General features: G+C 38.4%; 1 protein-coding gene across 3 annotated transcripts in view; it reads right to left on the bottom strand.

The window, feature by feature from the left end:
• TMCO3 (transmembrane and coiled-coil domains 3) overlaps positions 1 to 22,065 on the bottom strand; it is a 33,138-nt gene extending 11,073 nt beyond the window's left edge. For 2 of the 3 annotated variants that reach the window (XR_014615971.1, XM_084201115.1), the window contains exons 1-9: positions 21,929 to 22,065; positions 18,792 to 19,334; positions 14,132 to 14,311; positions 12,297 to 12,488; positions 11,698 to 11,826; positions 8,743 to 8,835; positions 7,393 to 7,579; positions 6,335 to 6,452; positions 5,546 to 5,741 (exon numbers count right to left, since the gene is read on the bottom strand). Coding sequence is in view for 2 of the 3 variants with exons in the window: in XM_084201115.1 (XP_084057241.1) it covers positions 5,546 to 5,741; positions 6,335 to 6,452; positions 7,393 to 7,579; positions 8,743 to 8,835; positions 11,698 to 11,826; positions 12,297 to 12,488; positions 14,132 to 14,311; positions 18,792 to 19,238 (1,542 nt within the window). In the remaining variant the exon portion in view is untranslated. Of the gene's footprint in view, positions 1 to 4,728; positions 4,999 to 5,545; positions 5,742 to 6,334; positions 6,453 to 7,392; positions 7,580 to 8,742; positions 8,836 to 11,697; positions 11,827 to 12,296; positions 12,489 to 14,131; positions 14,312 to 18,791; positions 19,335 to 21,928 lie in introns of those variants that run through there. The other variant, XM_084201116.1, reaches the window with a different exon arrangement.
• Between the last annotated feature and the right edge of the window lie 31 nt (positions 22,066 to 22,096).

The raw sequence follows: 22,096 nt of genomic DNA, 5'->3' as shown, positions 1-22,096 counted from the left end.
AGTAAACTGCTGAAATGAAGCACAATGACTACTTGAAAGAATTCAGACTGCTTCATTCTTTTTTAATATTTTAATGCAATACTAGAAGAAGAGATGAAACATGTAAAGAGACTAAACAAAACGCAAAGCAACTGCTTAAGGCAATGCCTGGAACACAAAAAAAAAGCAAACTGCACCTCTAATGTATGATATGATATGATATGGTATAAAGTCTATTTTAAAATAATTACTTCAAAATCACGCAGCTGCAGATGGTCATCTTGCTGAGAAAGGACAATGTTATTAATATTAATAGAACATTTAAACCAATGAATTATTTTTATTCTAATTTAGATTAAGCAAGAATACACTATAGTACATTTATGGATACCATTCATCATAGCTTGAATGGTGTCCACTCCTCCAATGGAGGAGTGCAAAAGACACAGGTAAGTCTCCACACTATGCATAAGATGGCACCTAAAATAACCCCGAGACCTTTGTGCATTGAAGTAATAATGTCTGAATGCTCATCACATAAGTGCATTTGTGATAACACTCTGTAATTAATTCCAAAATATTTGAGGTGATAAATTGGTTCTGTCAACAAATATAATTAGTTGCTGATCATGCAAAGCAAACAAGGTAATGTAATTCTCATTTTAAAACAAAAGGAATTTCATGGCTTTTTAGAACTATTTGAAATTTTAAGAGGGAAGAAGGCAATATATACATGAAGGACTTTAAAGTCATCAAGAGATGAATAAAATTAAGGAAACAGTTATGAATAGGAAACACTTAAGTTCATTTCAATCATACATTAGTTGTTTTAAAAGTCACATTCTCTTTTGCATGATTAAGATCCAATACAGCCTATTCAAATAAAGTTGGAATTATTTTTACTACTCAGCTATAACCTTCCCATACTTAAGTGCTACCAACTGCAACAGAGCTCTACATCAAAACTTTTATAGCTAGTATTTTAAACATTCCCTTGGACAGGATTAGGTTACCATAAAGGAAGACATGCAGCATATCTTGTACCAGAATTGCACAATACTGCACTGTTGTAAGAATCATTCTTCAAGCAAGGAGCAATTTGAGTGTGAAAGAAACATGTTTAGTCAGAAAGCATCAGACATAACTGGAGCAAACTGCATGTCTAACTGGGAATTTGTTCCCACAGCATAAAAACTGAATTACATTCCTTCAGTTTATGGCAAGTCAAGTATAAGCTCAAGGGCCTAGAAAAAAATAGGCAAGTTTTACTGTTTCTTGTCTAGTCTCTGGGTACCACCCAACTTCAGCTCTACAAAATCCATAGGTCACTCTACATACAGAAAAGTGTCAAGTGTATCAGAGAGCAAGAAAAGAAGCAAAAATTACATCATCTTAACACTCTCGCCCCTCCTCCAATTTTTTCTTCAGATTTACAGAATCAACTGGTTGGAAAACATCTTTGAGATCATCGAGTCCAACCTTTTATATGTAACTTCGTACAGAGATTCCTTTTACAATTCCCATCTTGGTCTCCAGTTGTCCCACAGTATTAGTGGGCACATTTCCTCAGCTAAACTGTAGCATCAAGGTTTATTATATATAATGTATGGGCACATACTGGAGAGGGCTTGTTTTACTGGCAGGAAGGCATTCACAGCAGAGTTTTTTACATAAGCAAAACCTGGAGAGTATTGAGCATTTAGTATTCCTTCTCTGCTTGCATCATTTCTAATGTTCAGCCTTTACTAAACAGGGCTTTAGCCATTACTAATGCCTGGGCTTTGCACTGTCCTCTTCTCAACTCTTACGTTACAGGAAGCTTTTTCAGACAAAATTACATTAAAAACTTTGTCAATTCACATGCTTTTCTCAGCACAACTAAGTTTTCAGTTGTATTCAAGAGTCCGAACTTACTCCAATTCAGAAAGGATTGGTTTGCTTTCACTAGAATAATGGATTTTTATATTCAAATCTTCCACTACATCAATAAATAAATAAACATTACTGCTGTAACATGTTCTGGGTGAATTTCAACCATCTGTTCAGCAGTTGTTTTGCTTATATTCTCCAATGATGTCTATCTTATAGCTACTCTTTAATCATCACAGAAGTTTAATGAATATGGTAAGCCAGTAAAATTAAATAAAATTTTGGTGGAAATAGAGAATTTCAAGCTTTAGTAACTTAGATCTGCTCAAGAGTAAAGAAGTGAATTTTAAGATTGCATTACAAGAAAGTGAATGTGTAATGGAAACTGAAACAATTTTAAGTGAACTTCGTAAAAACTCTATCTTAATTGTGTTTATGAAATAATTAACTAAATTATTTGAGATTTCAGTTCTTCCTTAATCTTCTTTTAATTTATAGAAAAGAGTTCATAAGCAGTTTATAAGCCATTGAGAAGTGCTTCAGGCAAGCAAAGAACAATACTCCAATACTAGTAATGATATCCATAAGACACTGCAGAAAAACCTTATACATTTTCATATGTAAAGTATTGCAATAACATCACTGTATTTTCTTTTTGGTATATAAAGCAAACTGGCAATTTGCCTCCACTTGCTGCCAGCATCCCAGATCAACCATCAGGCAGCGAAACTAGAAGTCACTTTTCCCCCACACGTATGGACCGTGCTATAAACATGTAAATCTAACTGCTGTCCTTCTTGTCAGGTCAGGTTCTATATTTTTCCATTTCCCTTATAACATTCCACAATTTCAGTTATAAAAAAACAATGAAACTGACTGCTGTTGTTCCACAGGTTTCCAATACAGCACTTCATTATCAGGACAGTGTTTAAAACAATTTTCCTTGTAATGTTTCTGTACATATAGAACATGAAAAAGCAACACTACACCACTGAATGCTTAGGCTGACATATTCTACAGCTCATCCTGGTAAATACCTTGACTTACAACTACCAGTTTGGCCATTGATCCTGAATGGTCATGTTTAAAACCGTAAGTTAGATTTGTTCCTTATGTTGCAATTCAGGAGAAGAGCTCACCAATTCAAACAAGCAAACAAACACACAATCAAACCTCTACCTGCATTACTCAATGCTTGAAAAGGAGTTGCTGAGAAGTACAATAATGATCTACTGCACCTTTGTTACTGAAGACAAGGTACATGATTCAAAGATGCACAACTTTGTCTCAGTATCATCCACACTATTACAGGATTGGCACTTGACACAATCCCCACCTCCCAGCCCTGATCTGCCTAACTAGTTGAAGGATAAAAGGGAGGGGAAGTTCAATTATTTCTGAGAATACTGGGAATAGAAAGGGTATATTAAGCTCCAAGTCTTATTAAAATATCTGCAGGTGTAACAAGTTGCAGTGTTATCTAAGTGACTCAAGCTCAGAAATGCTCAAAAGTCCCAACCATACTCAAAGCTCCTCAACTGACATGATAATCCTTATATGAAAATTGCTTACTCACACTGCAGTATAGGAACCTCTTCTGTCTCAACTCCCCTCTTTCCTCCCCCACACAATTTGCCCTTATCAGCAGGGAAATGGCAATTCTTGTTTAATTAATCATCTGAGACTTTTCAAACTCAGAAATCAAGCAAAATAAACCAACTTTATATACAATGAGCATTACATGTGCTGGTGTTACACATTAATCCAAATACTGAATAAGCTAAGCTGGACCCCAGAAACCCAGCCAACACTGAAGCATGTAATAAGTTACTATATGCATGGGGCAGGAACACCTTATCATTCCTAGTCTCTTTTTTGTGTATTGGAAAGAATGTGTCCTGCAAAGTAACACAGAATGCTAAACAGTGAGTTAAATTATTTTATTTAAAAATGTATCTCAAATTTTCTAAATGGAGCCACAGAGTTGTCTTTGATTAAGGATGCTAAAATAGGCACTCTCTTATTGCTCCTCTACATATTCAAAAGCTTTTTTAGAATTATACCAGTACAGAAAATTCTGCACTTCCAGATTAATTACACAAGCTCCTTCAATATTTAGGCTTGGCTTTCCAAGGAGAATGATCTTTGCAGAATCCATGAGAGTTTAATTGTTTTCCTACCTGGCATCCAAAAACTTTAAATTAACCTTTCCAAAGATATGCAACACTTTTAGCTTAGATTGCAATCACTCATCCCATGTTTGTATTCCTGACAAAGTACAGCATTTAGATGCTGTAAGATTGGTTTTCCAGAAGATTTGTTTGTTCACCTATTCAACTCAACAAGCAAACATTTTTTTACTTCTTAATTTTTTTTTTGAAGTTTATGTGTCCAAAACTATAACTTGTACCATTACTATAATGAATTTATAAATGTCAGTGAATATCAAGCAACTGGTTCACTGAAGTTACTTGCAGCATCCTTTGTAGCATTCCCTTTGATAAATTATTCATGAGCTTTAAAAGGAAAGAATTTTGAAAATGCTGAAGAAGCCTTCTGGGTTTGCAGTATAAATTTGCAACAAACTCAAACATATTCCCCCCCACCACGCTTGTGTATGCACATGTATTGTGTAAAGTCACATAGACAAACTCCTTGTGTTTTTGAAATGCAACTTGGATATAAGAAGCTCAATTTTATGTAGGCCATGGTTTTAATTAAGGAAAATTGCTTCTAGATACCATAATATTTTACACAACTTCAGTGGTTTCTTTGCTGGTTTTTATTAAAGTTGTTCTACAAGTGTAATGTTTTCTTGTTAAAAAGTAAAAGGTGAAACTAGTTTTGTTTCTTCTCTTATTAGAGGACACATTTGAAATATGAATAGCTGTTTAGAGCAGTTGAAGTCACTAACTAAAGCAATGGTCTCACAAACTTCTTTTCAACCTTCTTCCTGAAGAAAGTCAGGTTTTCCTGTTGGATTGTATTAACTAAGCTAACACCCCTAGAAAACAGGCACAGGAACTTTTTGGCTTAATTATTCTTGGGGGATGTAACAATCTGCACATTCAGGATAATGGAGTGTCAAACCCACAACATTATCAAGCAAGTGTCACATTCTGCTCTCCAGCAGTAGAGTTTTTCAGAAGGCTGAAACATAAGATAGAAACAAAAAAGGAGAATTCAGGGGAAATTTAACTACACCCAAGAGAGTTAATCAAACTCTATAAACCTTAAGGCATTTCTCTACTTTCTTAACTTCATCCCAAAATGTGTCTCTCACACAAAAAGAAAATTATTTTATAGTAACAACCATGTTGAGAATTTGCTATTGAGAAGAAATTTGTGAGCAAATGTCACAAATGTCATTATCAGTATCTCAAAACCCATCCTGAAAGATTTTCAAATGCATGAAGTAGCCTACAATTAAAACTCAGATCATGATTCCTAAACTGGCCAAACTAAAAGCTAACAGCAGAATTTCAGCTGATTCACATTCAAATTGTATCTCTTCTTACTCATCTGTGCTATAATGCAGAAATCATCTGCACATTTGGGGGTTGTTTTAAAACAATTTAAAACCAGACAATTGCAGAGACACATGTATATGCAATAACACTAAGTGTGATGGTTTTTGTGATACTGATGAAGTAAGCTACCACATGTATAAAAATGTTTTATCAATTTAAAAGATTACCATTAACATAAGGAAGGTGAATGCAGTTATTCCTAGAATGAGGATTTCTTTATTCCCTTTGCTTTCTGTGTGCAACTTGCGGTAATACGGTCCTATGAGATAAGTCTTTATAACAAGACATAGAAGGAAAACAGCAGCCAGAGAAAACAGAATTTGCCCAATCAGGATCAGTATTCTCAGAATTTCCTTGAAAATGCTGGAAGAGAAGAACAAACAAAAAGTATATTTTAGGGGTTCTCATACTTCCCAACCAGTTCCCCGTAAATGAAAATACCTAATTCCATAAATACTCAAATCAGGAAGGTATTTAGATACATTAGTAAACAAGATTAAGACTAAATCTGCAGAGTGCCCAGAAACCTCTTTTATAGTCTAGAATTTGCTTCCATGTTGACTCAGAAAGATTTTCATTGACTAATCTACAAGGTAAGCCATTAGGCACAATAATACTATCGCTTAGTCTTTAACAAAAACATGCCCTGCAGGAATAGAGTAAGTGAAGAAATTAACTTGATTTTTTTACAGTAACAAACTTTTCACTCAAAATTTTAATTACCACACAGGATTAAAGCAGCTATAGCAAAGAGATTATTTTCATACAACTACATTCATATGACTACTACAGGTTTCTACTTCACAACAAGCAGGAGCAGTAAAGGAAATCTCACTGAACAGAGTGCCTATTTTCTATGGAACTGACATTAACTGCAGTACTTTCACATTCATTTTGGCAATCTACATACTAATTGCAAGGGGTAGAGGGAAGATCCATACAATGATTTTTTTTACCTGGAATATGTGCTCACTCCTGCTTGAATAAGTGTAGGCATGACAGCTATAAATAAACCAAGCTGCACATCCTGCATCACCAACATGCCAAGCAGTACGCTGCTGTAGTCAATATCCCCTGTACACCAGCAAAGTGGTCATGGAAACAGTCATCAGAAACTATGAATGCTTGCAAACACTCAAATCTAGAAAAGGCTTAATCAAATGGAAGCCAAATATAGCTCTAAATGGGCTGAAGGTCATTCAAAGCAGTTTACGGCCTGTTTTTCTCCATTAGTAGGTAAATTAAAATGTATCTATAAAGACATATTAAAATACGAACAAAACATTAATATGAAATTTCTATTACACCATAAAAATATAGACTTTGCTTAGCAGTTAAGCACTAGTTACATATTGAATGAAATTCCTCTACTGAGAGTATACAGGCTTTATTCTGAAGACACACATTCGAGCTAGCATGTGTAAAATAAACACCTTGAATTCTGGCATTAGAATGAATATTCTAGAGGGCGAGGAGTACTTTAACACAATTTGTATGAGGGAGTGGAAGAAAGCACAATGTCAAAACTTTTGAAAGGAAACATTTAGAAGTATTTGAGAAGCTAGAAATATGGCCCTTGAAAGTCCTTATCTGAAAAGCTGTTAGCTGTGAAAGACCATCAGAACTGGTTTCTGTTTCCTGAAGAAGGATATGAATTTTTTAAATTAACCTTTCTGCCCTGATGACAGGTAGCAGTGGGCTAATCTGGTAAGCTCTTAAAAAGTTCAAGGATCCCAGACACTCAGTAAAGTCAGTTCTCAATGGAGAGTACTACAATGGTTGTACTATGCTGTTTTTGCCCAAAGAGGACTGGCTACGAGCAAATCAAGTACACTTCCTAGCAAGAATACACACAACACTGGCCAGTGTTAAATAAGGATGGTTGTTTGTAAACCAGGCTTAAGAGTGGGTTTTGTTTTCCGTTTTTAACTAGCTTATCTTGTAATATTACAAAGTCAACTTCTTTCAAATTTTATTAGATACTACAGTAGTCCATATTTAAAGTCATATTTACCTTCTTTATCTCCTCGAACACTACCTGCAAGAAATCTGGACACCAGTGGTGTGCTTGACAAAGACAAACAAGTGGAGATGAAGACACTCTGTGTTGGTCTAATTTGGAGCAAATGCCCCCATAGTAAACCAAAGGCAATCATCAGAACTGTCATGTAGCAGGGTCCTTGCAAAGATATTTTCCATACCTTGAGAAGAAAACAAGTTCTTATGACACTTTTCTCACTGCTAAGTTACAAGGTTTTTTATTGCAAATAAGCAGGTTAAGATGTGTGATTTGGGGCTGTAGTACTGGGACACAGAGTAATGGACTGTCACGCTATATCAACTAAAATACCCAACTTACTACACTGAGTAGATGTTCTCCCCCAAAAGACTCCCTGCCAGAAACCAGGTGACTTTCCCAAAGCTCACAGACAAATTATGGACCAAATGGTCCAGTATGGGTTGAAATACATTAAAATTATCAAATTAAAGATCAGTTATTTGATGTGATTCTAAGACAAGGAAAAAATCGGTGTGGCAAAATCAGTCACCAATACCAGTAACCCACCCCAAACCAGTGCAGAAGCAAACCTGAAGCAGCAGTTTATCTACTACAGTTTAGGAACCCTTGAATTACTGCTTGTTATCTTGGACTTGAGATGGACTAGAAACAGCAGACTAAGCTAAATGGTCATTAATTGTAACATATTTCAGTTAAAGCTTTTCTAGTATCATAAACTCACAGCCATCAGTTTAGGAACAGATCACAGTGCAATTCTTTACATAAATACAGTCTTCACATATTTGTAGCCATATCTTCCACTATTAAAAATATAGCTGGTTTAAAACTTTTTCTTTTTAAATTAAGACCAAAAGAAACTCGTTGTCTTTGCTGAATTCTGATGGCCATGTAATTTAATACTCTGGATTGTGTTAACATACTTGCTTAATCAGTTTATTAGGCAGTAGACTATGTATTATCAATTCAGTAGGGTGTACTTAAACTTTTGGATTTTTTTAAATCAGGAATGGCAAACATCACTGACACTCCATAACAAGAACTGCACATTACTGCATGTTAAAATAAAGCAGAAATGGACTGTAGAACTGTGAGAGATTTTTCTAGTAATCAAACTGTTTTACTAAAATAGGGAGTAAATGTAAGTTTTTTTGAGACATTGAATAAAAAATGCATTCTGTTCTTGCCAAAGGCCAGAAGCAAATGTCACATTTGTCTTTTCAAATATTTACAAAGCTACACCAGTGTATTGTAGGGACTGTGTAAAAATCTAAAATATAACTGAAATCTGCAATTTCAGTAACTAGCAATTAAATCCCTTAACACAGAGCTATTATTAAAAAATACCTTTCTTAATCTTTCAGGAGAAAATTCCAGACCAACTAGAAAGAGAGTGAAGAATACACCAAACTCTCCTAACGTCTCCACCTGTACAATAGACTTAGGAAAAAAAAGAAAAAAGATCAGTGCACAGCAGTCAACTTATAACACAAAATTATAAATATACTACAAAACAAATTGGTTCTCATTACATTTCCACAGGTAGTCCACTTGCTGTTCATATGACACCAGAAGTTCCCAGAGCACCTGTGGAGTGCAATTATTTTTCCCATCACCTGGCTGACACTAGGCAGTAATTTCGTGGGTGAGTGCTGGTCACCCAATGTGCACACGTGAGTTGATCTTGGTAAGTGTTGAGGAATACATCTGATCCAGGTAGCTTGTCTGGCAAGCTGCAGATTGAGATGGAGACTGAACTCTCAGTGGGAGCCTGCAACAAGGGTCAGTGAACTACCAACCTTTGGGATAACCAAGGGCATGAAGATGAAGAAGGCAGAGAGACTTGTGAATGGTCAAACTGGAAAGTTTCCTTAACAGTAAGCTCGCTGATTGAAAAAAAATAGGCTATGCTTTATGTATGTACTATTAAATCTCCAAGGCTTGCATTCCACAAGCCACTTCTTGCTAGTTATTTTATTGGTCTATTGGTATAATCTTTCTGCTAGACTGTGGCTGCTGTGGTTCTCCACCCTACAGACTCTACACGTCCATCTCAGACCAGCACAATTACCAGCCTTTGTGCTACAGAGAAAAGGATCCAACAGCAAGAAAAATGGTGGCCTTCCTCATCACAACTGAAAAATGGGGATATTTCTGGCTGGCAACTGGTGCACCCTCAGGGTCCTCAGTCCATTTTGTTCAATAGATACATACATGATCAATGACCAGAATGCAGGAGGTGAACACACCACTCACAAGTTTGCTGCTGGTAACAGACTGGGAGGTGCTGTTGACTCTTCTAAGGAAGAAGATGCCTTGCAGAGGGATGTGGATACACTGGAGCATTAGGCAATGATTAATGGGAGGAAATTATTTAACAATTCAAAATGCTGGATTCTGATGCCCCTGGGATGGGGTAATGCCAGGCACAAGTATGCATTAGGAGAGGAGTGGCTGAAGAGCAGCCCTGCAGAGAGGGATCTGGGGGTGCTGGTGATCAGCAGTTCAGTGTGACTCAGCAGAGAGCAAAGCCCATCCTGGGGTGCATCAAACAGAGCATCACCAGTCACTCAAAATTATCCTGCTGTATTCCATGTTGGTGTGGCTTCACCTGGAGCACTCTGTGCAGTTCTGGGCCCCACCATGGAAGGAGGATGTGAAGGCTCTTGAATGCATCCAGAAGAGGACAATGCATTCTCTACAGCCTCCTGAGGAGGGGAAGTGGACAGGGAGGTGCTGAGCTCTTCTCACTGGTATGCACTGACAGGATGAGTGGAAGTGGTTCAAAGCTGCCCAAGGAGAGGTTCAGACTGGACTTTAGGAGGCATTTCTTTTCTCAGAGGGTGGTGAAACCCTGGAACATGCTTCCTTAAAGAGCTGATTGATGCTCCAAGCTTGTCAGTGTTTAAGAGACATTTGGACAACACCCTTAACAATATGCTTTACCTTTTGGTGAGCCCTGAAGTGTTCAGGCAGTTGACTGGAATAGTCAATTCTATTCTAAAATCCCAGTATTTCTTTTCTATGTATTTACAGGCCAAAGTAGAAGAAAACAAGGTTTATCACCAATTACAGAAGTGGGGGTGGAAGCCATCTTTTCTGCCAGCTTAGAATCTGCCTGCCTTCTCAGCTTGTCAGGCATTCAACTTTTTTAGGAAATGAAGAAGAGACCAAACACAAGAGAACCAGTGAACAAGAGTATTATCCAGGTGAATGACGTTTAATCACAGCTTCCCAAGGAAAAGGCAAGTCACTTAAACTGTCCTTAAGAAATTTCTTTCATATCTGTTGTGGCCACATCATCTTTTTCAATGTAAGTGTCCTGAAAATTTGTTGTTGGGTCTCTTTCTCATGCCAAGCTTACAATCTTGTTTCTCAGTCTAAGTGATCAAACTTTCCAGACATTCTCAACCCAGAAATTACATACAAAACAGAGGTAGAGATTATTTAATCTCTTCCAATACAAGATCAACAAAATGCCACAATTTCTACTAATCCCTACTTTTGAGCTCAACAATCATTTTCAACAGAAGCCCACGTAGGGCAGAGCAGATGCTGCAAAGACAGTAAATTCCAAGTGGTTTCATGGATATCAATGCAATAGACACATGCAACTTAAGCAGACATTACTGTGCAGCCCTAGCACGTGTTCTGTTTTGCCTGCTGGCTAAACAATCTGTTAATGCACACCAGAGCACTTAATCAAAACATGTCCAGCCAACCCCAGCTCACGGTTCCACAGGAGCCACTAATCAGGGTACACGTGATGGAGCTAAAAAGGTTCAAAAAACCTCAGGAATGTGGACAGGGTACTGGGAAAGGAATAGGGGGACTAGGGTGGATGAAAGCACTACAGAGGTGCAAAATAACTCTCTACAAAGCCAAGCTATGTTCCTTGGGGAACTATTTGTTTTAAATGCTTCCTCCACTTTTAACACTGACTTTTTGCAAGTTTCTGTATATTTTATGTCATTTAAATAATTTAGCTCCCCATTGTGATGCTTTATAATTAAAATCAAAAAGAAAGAAAAAAAAAACCAAAAACACCTGGCATAAAACTTCCACAACACACAACCTTCAGTTTTCACTTTCAACAACTGTCATAATTTCATAAGAGAAAAAGAGATTGAAAACAAAATTATTCAAAGACATAAAATTGGAAGCTCTCCTCTTGTAAAGGTTCAGGTTTGGGGATATCTTTTTTTTTTTAACACATTGAGGCTGGCAATACCATATCCTTTTAAAACTACTTTTAAAGATTTCAATGAATTAAATCAGTGAAGAACTAACTTGCACACTTACCTTGATACTATTTAGTCCTGAGGGTCCTAAGAGTACTCCACAGATGATATATCCAAACATGGTTGGCAATCCTATTGTTGTGCACAGCCAGCCACATGGCAAAGACAACATTCCTATTGTCACAATATCCTAAATATGTAAGATTTACAAAGGCATTAATATAAAGGACACATAAATTTGGGATGAAAATTAAGACTATTGTCTTTCAGAAGATAAATAACACTGTAAAATTAAATGTAGACTACTTTGCATGAAAAGAAAACAAAACTGTAAATTAACCTCAGTGCTGTTGCAGGTGTAAGCACAGCAGTTTTTCAGATGAAGCAGATGAGGTACTGACCTTTAGTACCTGGGGGACTTTAAATCAATTTACAAATATTTTAAATATATTATAGAAAGTAGGCATTATCCTGGGTGGAATGACACCTTGCATTAAAACATGGTGAAAGAGAACTGTTTTGGGTTTTATAATTAATGCTGGGGTAACTTCAGACAGACAAATGCTGAAACTATGCTCACTCCAACCAAGTAGTACTGACATGCAAACTTGTGGGACTAAATCCAAAAGTGAATGACAAGAATGTCTCCAAAATTATTACCTTTATGAAATGATGATCAGCACGAGGAATGGTTGAGTCTCTGGGTTTAGTAAGGATATACTGATTGTTCTGAGAATCAATAAGCATACTAAGTCCTAAGTCATCTTCTACTTCTCTTTTTGAAGCATTTCTTTTGGAGTTGGCTTCATCTTCTTCCACCCTTAAAACAGCTTCAAAGTTTACACCTCTTACCTTTTTAAAAAAGAAAACATAATAATCAAACAAACAAAAAAAGGGGAGTCCATTAAGCATATCATAATAACAGAAGAACTATTAGTTGTGCTTGAAGTTTCTACAGAACTTGTTGACACCAACTAAAAATACTGCAGGTTTCTTCTCTAAAAATCTTTCCATCTCTTTATCAAAACTTGATGTCTTTAAAAGTAACATTTTCTTACCTTGAACAAAACCAATTGGAGATTACAAAGTGATATTCAGTTCACAAAAATCTGAACTGAAGACTGTATTCCAAGTTAAGAAAAGGTCACTATCCTGTAAATATGAAGGAGATATTATAAGAACTGTTTCTACCTTGTTATTTTCAGGATTTTATTTCTCAGAACAGCAATTCTTGAACACAGGTTGTAGTGCAGATTTTTTTTTACCTGCTACACTTCACTATTTGGCTATAGTTTAATAGAAGCATCTTTATCAGAATATTGATTACTGCATTACTGCTTCTCTAGTCTAAAATTCCACTGTTTTAGTTTAAAAAATTGATCCTTGCAATGATGGAGAAGCATATAGACCTCAAGGCTGCACTTCATGATTTCTTCCAGGGCCGGAGCCACAAGCAGCAGAGCAGGGAGACGCCGGGAGAAGGAGGCGGGGCTGGCGCCTTGCCAGTTCCAGGTGCCGCAGGAGAGCGCCCGCTCCGGCGCCGCCGGGGCCGCTCTACCCGGGCGGGACAGCAGAGGGCGCTCCCCCGGCCCGGCCCCGCCGCCGCCAGGTGCGGTTCCCACGGGCACAGCCGCTCGCATCTGCCGCGCACCAAATAAAAAAGCTGCTTCCACTTCCTCTCGGTTCGAGCTCAACTACAAAAAAAACCAAACAAAACCACACACGGCTTGGCTCTCTGCTACAGAGAAACTGGTTTTGCCTCCTCAGCAGAACTCAAGAGCTATGCTCACCTCGGGAGTCAACCTGGAAATCAACAAAAACTTCCCAAGAGCAGAAGCCAAATAAACTGTAACCCGTGTTTATGCAAACAGGGTCAATTTAGGGAGTCTATCTGAGGATGGAAAAATGGGACACTAGAACAAATTGACATATTCCTGGCTCTAGAGACATTTGGCCTTACCTGAAGGACACTGTCCCATCATGCAACATAAAAACAAGGATCAGTGTAGGTAGGCCAAGTTACAAAATACAGAGGAAGTCAGACATGGAAGAATGTAACATCACAAACCCATTTCAGGTCTTTCCTTTGAAAAACATATCTTTTCCCAGACTGTGAAAACCAACAGCAAGGATTCTTGCTCTCTGGTAACTTTCTCAAGAAAATTAAAAAGTGGAGACAATGCTGAACATGGTAACTCCATATCCTGCCATGTCCAGCCATCACAGTCCCCATCACCACAGAGATGCCGTATCTCTAATGGGCTGTACCACTCAGATGTACTACACTTGGGCCTGTCAAAGTGGCAGCTGCAGGGAGGACTTTCAAATCAAAACCACAGAAATCACTAGCAAAAAGGAGCAATTACTCTTGTTTGCTCACACTTTAACAATCACTAAAATACTAACAACTATATAGCACAAGAGAAACACACAGGGCAAACATCAACTACAAATAAATGCACTCCAATGAAATGACAGTCTAAAGCATCGCTTACAGATTTGTTGTCATCAAAGGCATGCTCTTCTATTTCCTCTTCCAATCTATCAGCTGCCTTCCTGACATCTTCCAGAATTTCATCAAGCATCGACAGGCTTTTGTTTTGGTGCTGCATGTTCTTAAGGGCTTCAACCTGGTGTTTCTCAGCTGCTAGGAGTTCAACATATTCCATTTCTTCCTGTTGAATTTTACAACACACAGATAGTGTTGGCAGGCCTTTGAGCAGAAAAAACGTTTGAGACAAACGTGTGCTCCTTTTGACACAAAACATTTTATCAGTGGAATTGCAAAAGCAGTATAAACATCATGAAGATATTTTAAAAGATTGCTTTTAAGAAAATTCATTGGGTAAGTGGACAAGAAAACAAAACAACCAAACAAAATATCCACCGATAGCCTTTTCTATTACATTAAACAGCAAACCTGCCCCAAGGTTATGATCCAAAAAACACAAGAAAGGATTTACTTTGAGAAACTCTAGGAAACATTTCAGAGCCATTAAAGTTCAGAACTTCATGCTTTTGAAAGGAAGCATAACACCTTGAAAGCATAGCTATACTATCTACAACAAACAAACAAATTAGATGTAAAGCACAATGAATCTTAACTTTATAAGCCCTTTTATAAACATAGGAAGAGGTCTGTTTACGGTTTTCAAAAATTACAGTAACTGTGGAAACAGGAAGAAAAAAAGAGTTGGGATAGAGATGAGCAGCCAATCACTCTAACCAAGCTTCCTGTTCATGTTTCCCAAAAAGCACTTTTCCTATCAGAATTAAAACATGTGACTTTTCACCCTATTTCAGTTTGGGCCTCTTATCAACTTGCACTGACAACTTCTGAAATTACTACATTTCTGAAGTAAAGAGAAAAAATATGCTGATTATGGTTTCATATGGTGTGAAAAGATTTCAGTAATTTCCCTGATAAAGTCATGATGTTTCAGGTTCAAAAAGATAACTAAAAAGCTTAATTTACTAACAACTGGGCCTAACACCTTTTACATAGTTACCATGACAGTAACCAAACAGAATACTTTGTGTATTGACAGAGAACAACTTGAAGGTTTTGGGGGAAAAAGATTCTTTCCTTTACATGCCTCTATTCTTTAAAAGACTGTTGAAAGAAAAGCTATGAAGAAACACACACTCCTTCCTTTCAGTTAGATTCAGGATGCTGGGAATACTTGGATGAGAGAGATCCTTCTGCTCTTTTAAAGAGCCAATATTATTAAAAAGAAAAAAAAAAAAACAACAGGCAAAAAAATGCAAGTAATCTATAAGTCTGACTCAATTCTTAGGAAACACAAGTTGCTGCCTCCAGATGCCTTGCCCCTGCCATGCCAGTTAGAAATCTGAGAACACAGATCTCCCATAGGTTGTTTGTTTTATTTGCCTACCCTCTATAGATATCTTCAATAATCTGAGCTTATTAAATGGTCCTAAACACCTATGCTTAAATAACTGGAGTGTGTCCTCCCCCACACATTTGCAGATGGACATTTCCCCCCTTGGAACATGCAAGAACATGCACAAAATTCAGTCAATTCCTTGATGCCAAAAGAAGAATATGTTCAGTACAACCAGTAACAGTAGCCGAACCCTTCTGAAATCCTGACAGCCGGATGAATGCCTCTGATTGTGAGGAAACCACAGTACTGGTGTCTCCTGGTGTTTAGAACTATCATAGTTACGCCCTCATGGTGAAAGTTACCCAGAGCCCAAAATAACCAGAGCTGGGAAGAAACATAACTATTAATGTGTTTGGCCCAATGTCAACAATTAGTTCTTATGCAACACGTAAGTAGGAGACACAGTCATTCTCATACAGCCTCAAGGAAAAACATTTCCTATCTGTTGCTCTCTGCTAGCAGACATAGCTCGAAAGATGTAAGAAACAGCCCCCATATGAGCTGCAGATTCTCTGCTAATTCAGCAACAACTTAGAACACAAGGTGAAATTGATAATGGTTAGATTCTTTCCCCTCAAAAATGGAAGAGGTTTTGGGTGCAAGGAGCCCATCTCAGCCCTTTCCATCAGCCAAGACAAATAGGCGGAACAGAGCTAAAGGCAAACTACATTAAAAAATAATGTCTAATTTCAAAGAAGTTATTCCCTGAATAGCAAGGTAGAAAAGCTTTAAAAAAATAAGAGTTTAGCAGCAAGTTTCTTCAATTAATGAAGATTAAGGTTTTTGTAGTCTATTAAAGTGTCATCTGTTTCCACCAAGAGACAAATGTGACAGCAGTAGACTGGAACAACCACAGGCAATGGTGTCCATAAAAAGAATGAGTTAATTCAAACAACCTGCTACAAGCTAAGCAGGAGTGCATCATAGCACAAACACTGTTCTGCAACTCAGGCTGGGATTGGAGACACTTGATCATGATGATAACAAGCAACCTCTTAAGCAAAGTAATATAGATAAGGATTGTGTACTTAATAGGAACACCTGAAAACAAATGAGCAAAATGAAGATTAAGACTTTGGGGCAAGGCAGAGTTGCTGTTGCTCTCTACTATGTATTCAGAGACAAAAGCACATGCAGAAGAGACTGCATCTTTGCAATACTTGCAAGTCAATTTTTGCCACCCATTTTTTGTCTGATTAGAAGGCATCCAAGAAATTAGAAGCTAATTAAAAAGTAGGTAAGATTTTGTTGCTTTTTCCTGAACTTCCAAACAGGATCCCGGAACAAAAGAAGGCAGAAACCATCTTCACTGCTTCTTTCTTACTTCTCCCTGCCCCACACTGTGAATGATCCCACTACATCTTTTCACAGCAGCAGAACCAGCAAGAAATGCATCAGACATACAAACATATCCCAGCACTAACGACTTACAAGCATTTCTACTCAACAGAAATAAAATAAAGGGAAGAGTCCAGCACCCCCTACAGTCATTTGTATTTTCCATTCACACAGTGTTTAAAAAATAGATGTTCTATGAGTATTCCAATAAAAGAATCATTACAGTAAAATGAAAATGGGACAAAGTTGGGCCTAATGTGTGTCTTACGAACTAAGAACAAGTCCAAATCCCATGCAATTTTCATCTTTTTGGCATGCATTTTTCCATACCTTCTGCTTCCCTTTATACAACAATTCTAAGGTTAGGACCACAAATACTCTGTTTAAATAACCACATGCATGGCATAAGAAGGAAAGTGCAAAAGATTGCTCACTCAAGTAAATATTTTGAAAGTACAAAAAAAGCCTGCATGATCTACTTCAGCAAAAGTAAACTTTTGACAGGACACACCTCTAAAATACATCACTGTACACAAAGGCCTCCTTCTAGAAGATGCACCATTCTCAAGTTCAAGGATAAATTACTTCATTATTTTACAGTAACATTACTAAGAATTAGGTAAATGGGAAAGAAGGTTCTGGAATGTCTCACTGCTGCTCTGAGAAAGAAAAAAGGTGGAAAACCAAGTAAAGCTCATGATAATTTCTATGACATTTTTATGCAGCAGACACTGCCACTACCATAAAGTATCACTATACAAGTCATATAAAAAAGTTCATTGGAATACATCTAGATCCAAATCATTCCCTATTCAAATTTGTTGTAATTCCATCTTCATTTCCACTGCACAGAATCACTCCAGCCTGCCAAGTTTACATCCTAATTTCTACTTCCACCAGCCTATCTTGGCACAATTCACTGGACAACTTTACTGCACATAATTTCTTTCCAACTTCACCTGTCAAGGTCTGCACATTTCTTAGCACAAATGCCCTTCAGAGACTCTCACAACTCAAATGCTAAATGCTAATCACATTTTTATCCCTTCTCTTGCTCCCTTAGGCAAGGGCCTCTTCTTTTGGAAGACAGAAAACAAAGAAAATTCTTAATATACTCCTCCAGTGGTTGAGGAGTAGAGAAAGGAAAAGAGCAATTGAAATACCAAATACATTAAATTGCATTTTCTCTCAATGGGAGACTTTCAGTACACAATCTGAGTACTACCAAATCCAGAAGACAGTGGCAGATTGTGCTCAACCTAATGGGACATGGGAACTCAAACTTTCCATGAAGTATCTGTGTTCAACTGTTACTCATCTGTGTTTTTTCTTGGCAAAGTTATTTCAGCTGACTTTCTTGGAAGCACTGCATTTCAAACCTGCACTTCTTAGGCTAGGAGTGCAATACTGAGTTTAAAAATCTAGTCACCTACTGTTTTGCACATCCGTTTTACTCATATCTTTACAAACATGAAAATGAAAGGCAGCAAGTCATTCTGTTTGAACTGCGGACTTTGAGCAATTCTCATTTAAAATGGGAAAAAAACTTAGTATTTCACCATTTGATGGCATTATTTCCACTCAGCTAATGCCACTGGCTTGTCTAGTGCAACTGTGCTGTGTGCACTGATTCACTCTTTTATTCCTCTCCCTTTAACATTATATTTGCCATAGGCCTTATGATTATGCTTAGCTTTGAGATAAGAACTATTGACTGCTAATAAGTTTTAAGCTCTACACCAGAATTACTTGTAAATTTACTAATGAAAAAAAAATACTTCATTAAACAGTAAACGCTGCAAGTTTTATGTAGATATCTTTTTTATTAAAACAGACTGAAACTGTGCCATAAAAAAGTTAAAATCACGAGTTGTATGAACACTCTAGTAACAAACATGGGGAAACTGACCTTAATTGCAGCTTCTCTCAAGGCCTCCAGTCTCTGTCTACTGCTTTCTTTCATATTTACAACATCTTTGTAGTCACCCTGTAGAGCTCTCTGGAGGCCATGGATTGCCTGAAAGACTGAGTTTTCACTTTCATTTAGCTCCTTTTGGAAAATTTCAAAGGTGTGCACCTGAAAAAGTTTCTCTTCATCAGACAGTCCTGCATCCTTCTCAACTGCTCTTATGGCATTTTTTAGTTTGTTGAGAACAACATTCTTTTGGCGAAGAAGACCAGACAGTTTTCTGCAGCTCTCCAACACCCACTGCTTCCTCTGAGTGATACCAGCCCCTTTCCCACGGTGCAGCTTTATTGCATGCTTCACTACATCTTCACGTTCTGCAGGGTTTGCTAACGGGCCACAAGGCAGCGAAACCAACGTCCACAGGGAAATAAATCCAGTCGCCTTCATCCTTCACTTTTTATTCCTCTTGGGAGAAACTGATAATCCACAGCTGCTCAAAGCTTTCTGCTACATGGTTTCTGCATCTCCAGCATGCACACCAGGCTGCAAGATAATTGGGCCATTAGATCACACAAACATAGAAAATAAATCCAAGACTGCCCCTTGCACCACAAGCTTTAACAGAACACATATAGTCTTCTTCACTCAACGTTTATGAAAACCAAGAAATAGTCCAAGGTTACTGACAGATTTTTGTTTTTCCCTGGACTATTTCCTACATAACATCTTGTTTTAAAAGCAGTGACTGGAAAGCTTAGTCACTTCACATGGTATTCATCTGCAATTCTTACATAAAAGAAAAGCCTTTAAAAATATCAGGCCATGATGTCATAGGCTGCATTTCAACTCAGCACTATAACTCATTATTCTTAGCTGTCAGTAAATCTCCTGTCTCTTCTAAAATCTATCCTCAAACATTGTATCATGATAATTTGTTATTTATAAAGTCTCAGAAGCATTAACAAATTCAATTACACACATTCAACAAAACATAAAAATAAAAAACCTAACTGAATCAAATTACATTATAAATCATAATTGTGGAAGAAAGAACAGTAAAACTTCCTGAACTTCTAAGTACTACTAGTTTGGATCAACAAACCTCCTTCACCTGAAAGGCTGCAAGGCCCTGAGGTATTTTACTTCTAAACCTATTAGGGATCTTCAAGATTTTAAAGTAAATTACAAAAACACTAACTCAATTCATTCATAAGTTCATTTCCCAGCAACTACTTGAAAATCTATACTTAAACTGCTGTATTTAATTTTAACACCAAGCAGGACAGAATTTAAAAACTAATTTCCTTCCCTCAGAACCTAGAAGGAAGTACTGACATTATTGCAGAAATTAACAGTAATAGTTTCTTTTAAAAAAATCCAAGCAAACATAAAAACCCTCAAAAAAAACCCCTCAAAGAACAAAGTTACACATGCCAATATATAAAATCCTGTACTTGGCATTCTAAAAACTCACATCACACACAACATGGTAACAGATCATCAATACAGCAGGTATTTCCCTAAAAATTTAGTTAGTCTTGATCACTGGGCCAGCAGCCTTAATCAAGAACTTACACGTGGACACAGGCATCCGGAAGCAGTCTGCCTAAGAGAGAATCTTGTTTTCCTACAAGGCAGTAGCAGTCACAGTCACAGTCCCAGCTATCCAAGCCAGCCTTCGTCAATACATGGAATGAGCTCTGAGCAACCTGGTCTAGTAGAAGATGTCCCTGCCCACGGCAGAGGGGTTGGAGCCATTGGTCTTTACAGTCCCTTCCAAGCCAGGCCATTCTGTGATTCCATGGGAAGGGAACATGGCAAGCATAGTCATGCAATGCCTTCATTTGATAAAACCCCTCCCATCTCTGTTTCAGAGAGAAATGAGAAAATCTGTCTGTGGGTTGGTTTATTTCTTTTTTCAATACATGAAATGCAAACCAAAGTACTGAGTTACTATCAGCTGACCGTGGGCTAGGGTTTAATAACACAAAGAGCTAAAACATTTAAAATTAAGAGCTGAAAGTGCAAAGTAGCAAAAGCATATCCCATCACTATAATGTCAATAAAATAATAAATACAAATATTTCGGAATTTCGATAAAGCTGTGGGGCCTTCCTACTTTTAAGGAATCAGGAAAGTAACAATCCTCACAGTCTGGCAAAGTTCTAGAGTGAAATATAAGGAACTATTTCTTTATATATACAAACTAATGCTCTTCCTGTTTAGTAGGCTTGGGACAGAGATTTTGCTAAATATATATTACAAACTATTTCTGCAAGAAAAGAGAAGAAAACACCCAGTGTATATCCAAGGTGAGTAAAAGACTCTGTTGCATGTCTTATGTGGTACATCAAACCACATAACTAAATTTTGAGCAAAGATTTACACCAGCAAAGTTCACGCCTTGTTGCGCTGTGCAAACTTAGCACTGCGGTTTACCCACGGGGACAGTTTTGCTTGTGTGCTTTTTACTTGGCTGGCAAAAACTGTTTACAGGAGCGACACCTGGGGCAGCGCTCAAAAGCTCGTATGGGAATAAAGATCTCACGCACCAAAATAAATGATGTGATGCTGAGCACAAAAAAAAAAAACCCAAAAAACAACAAAAAAATCCCCAAACCAAGGTAAAAAAACTAACACTCCTTTCCATTCTCCACCAGTAAGTATAAAATCAGAGGGAGAGTCCTTATTTAAACAGCGTTTGCTTCCTGCTGGATTGCAGCTGATCTTCCCCCTTTTTCCTTCCTGAACACGACACTGTAGCACCAGATTTCATCAAGCTGGTAGTACCGGACCCTGCCTCCAGACCGCTCTTGCGTGAACCTCTGTGGGTTCGCCTCCACTCGCCCCCTTTCCCAATGCCAGCTCCTCCCCAGGAGCAGCAGGCCAGCCGGGGCCGGGGCCGGGGCCGTGCCCGCCCGGCACCTCCGCCCCGGTGCGCTCGCACCTGAGCGCGACGGCAGCTCCAGGGCCGCTCCCTGCGGCAGGCCGGGCGGACAAGGGGAGAACAGAAGGAGATAAGCGAGCGCGGGGGCGACCGGCCCGGCTCCCTCTCCCTCATGGCGGCCGAGGGACGGGCGGAGGGACGGGGGAAGAGAGGCGGCCGCCCCACCCGGTGCTTCGACAGCAACGCTCACCTGAGGGACGGAGGAAGGCCCGCAGCGGCGGGGCGGGAAGGGCGGGATCGCGGGGCGGTGAGCACGGCTGTCAGTGGGCGGCGGCCGCTGGCGGAGGGCACCGAGGAGCCCCGTCCTTGCGGCCGCCCCTCGCCCCGCGCCGGTGCTCGAGCGCCGGGGCGGCGCCTT

This window comes from Fringilla coelebs (genome assembly GCF_963513975.1).
Source record: "Fringilla coelebs genome assembly, chromosome: 2".
Classification (NCBI taxonomy): domain Eukaryota; kingdom Metazoa; phylum Chordata; class Aves; order Passeriformes; family Fringillidae; genus Fringilla; species Fringilla coelebs.
This window is presented reverse-complemented; position numbering and strand designations above follow the sequence as displayed.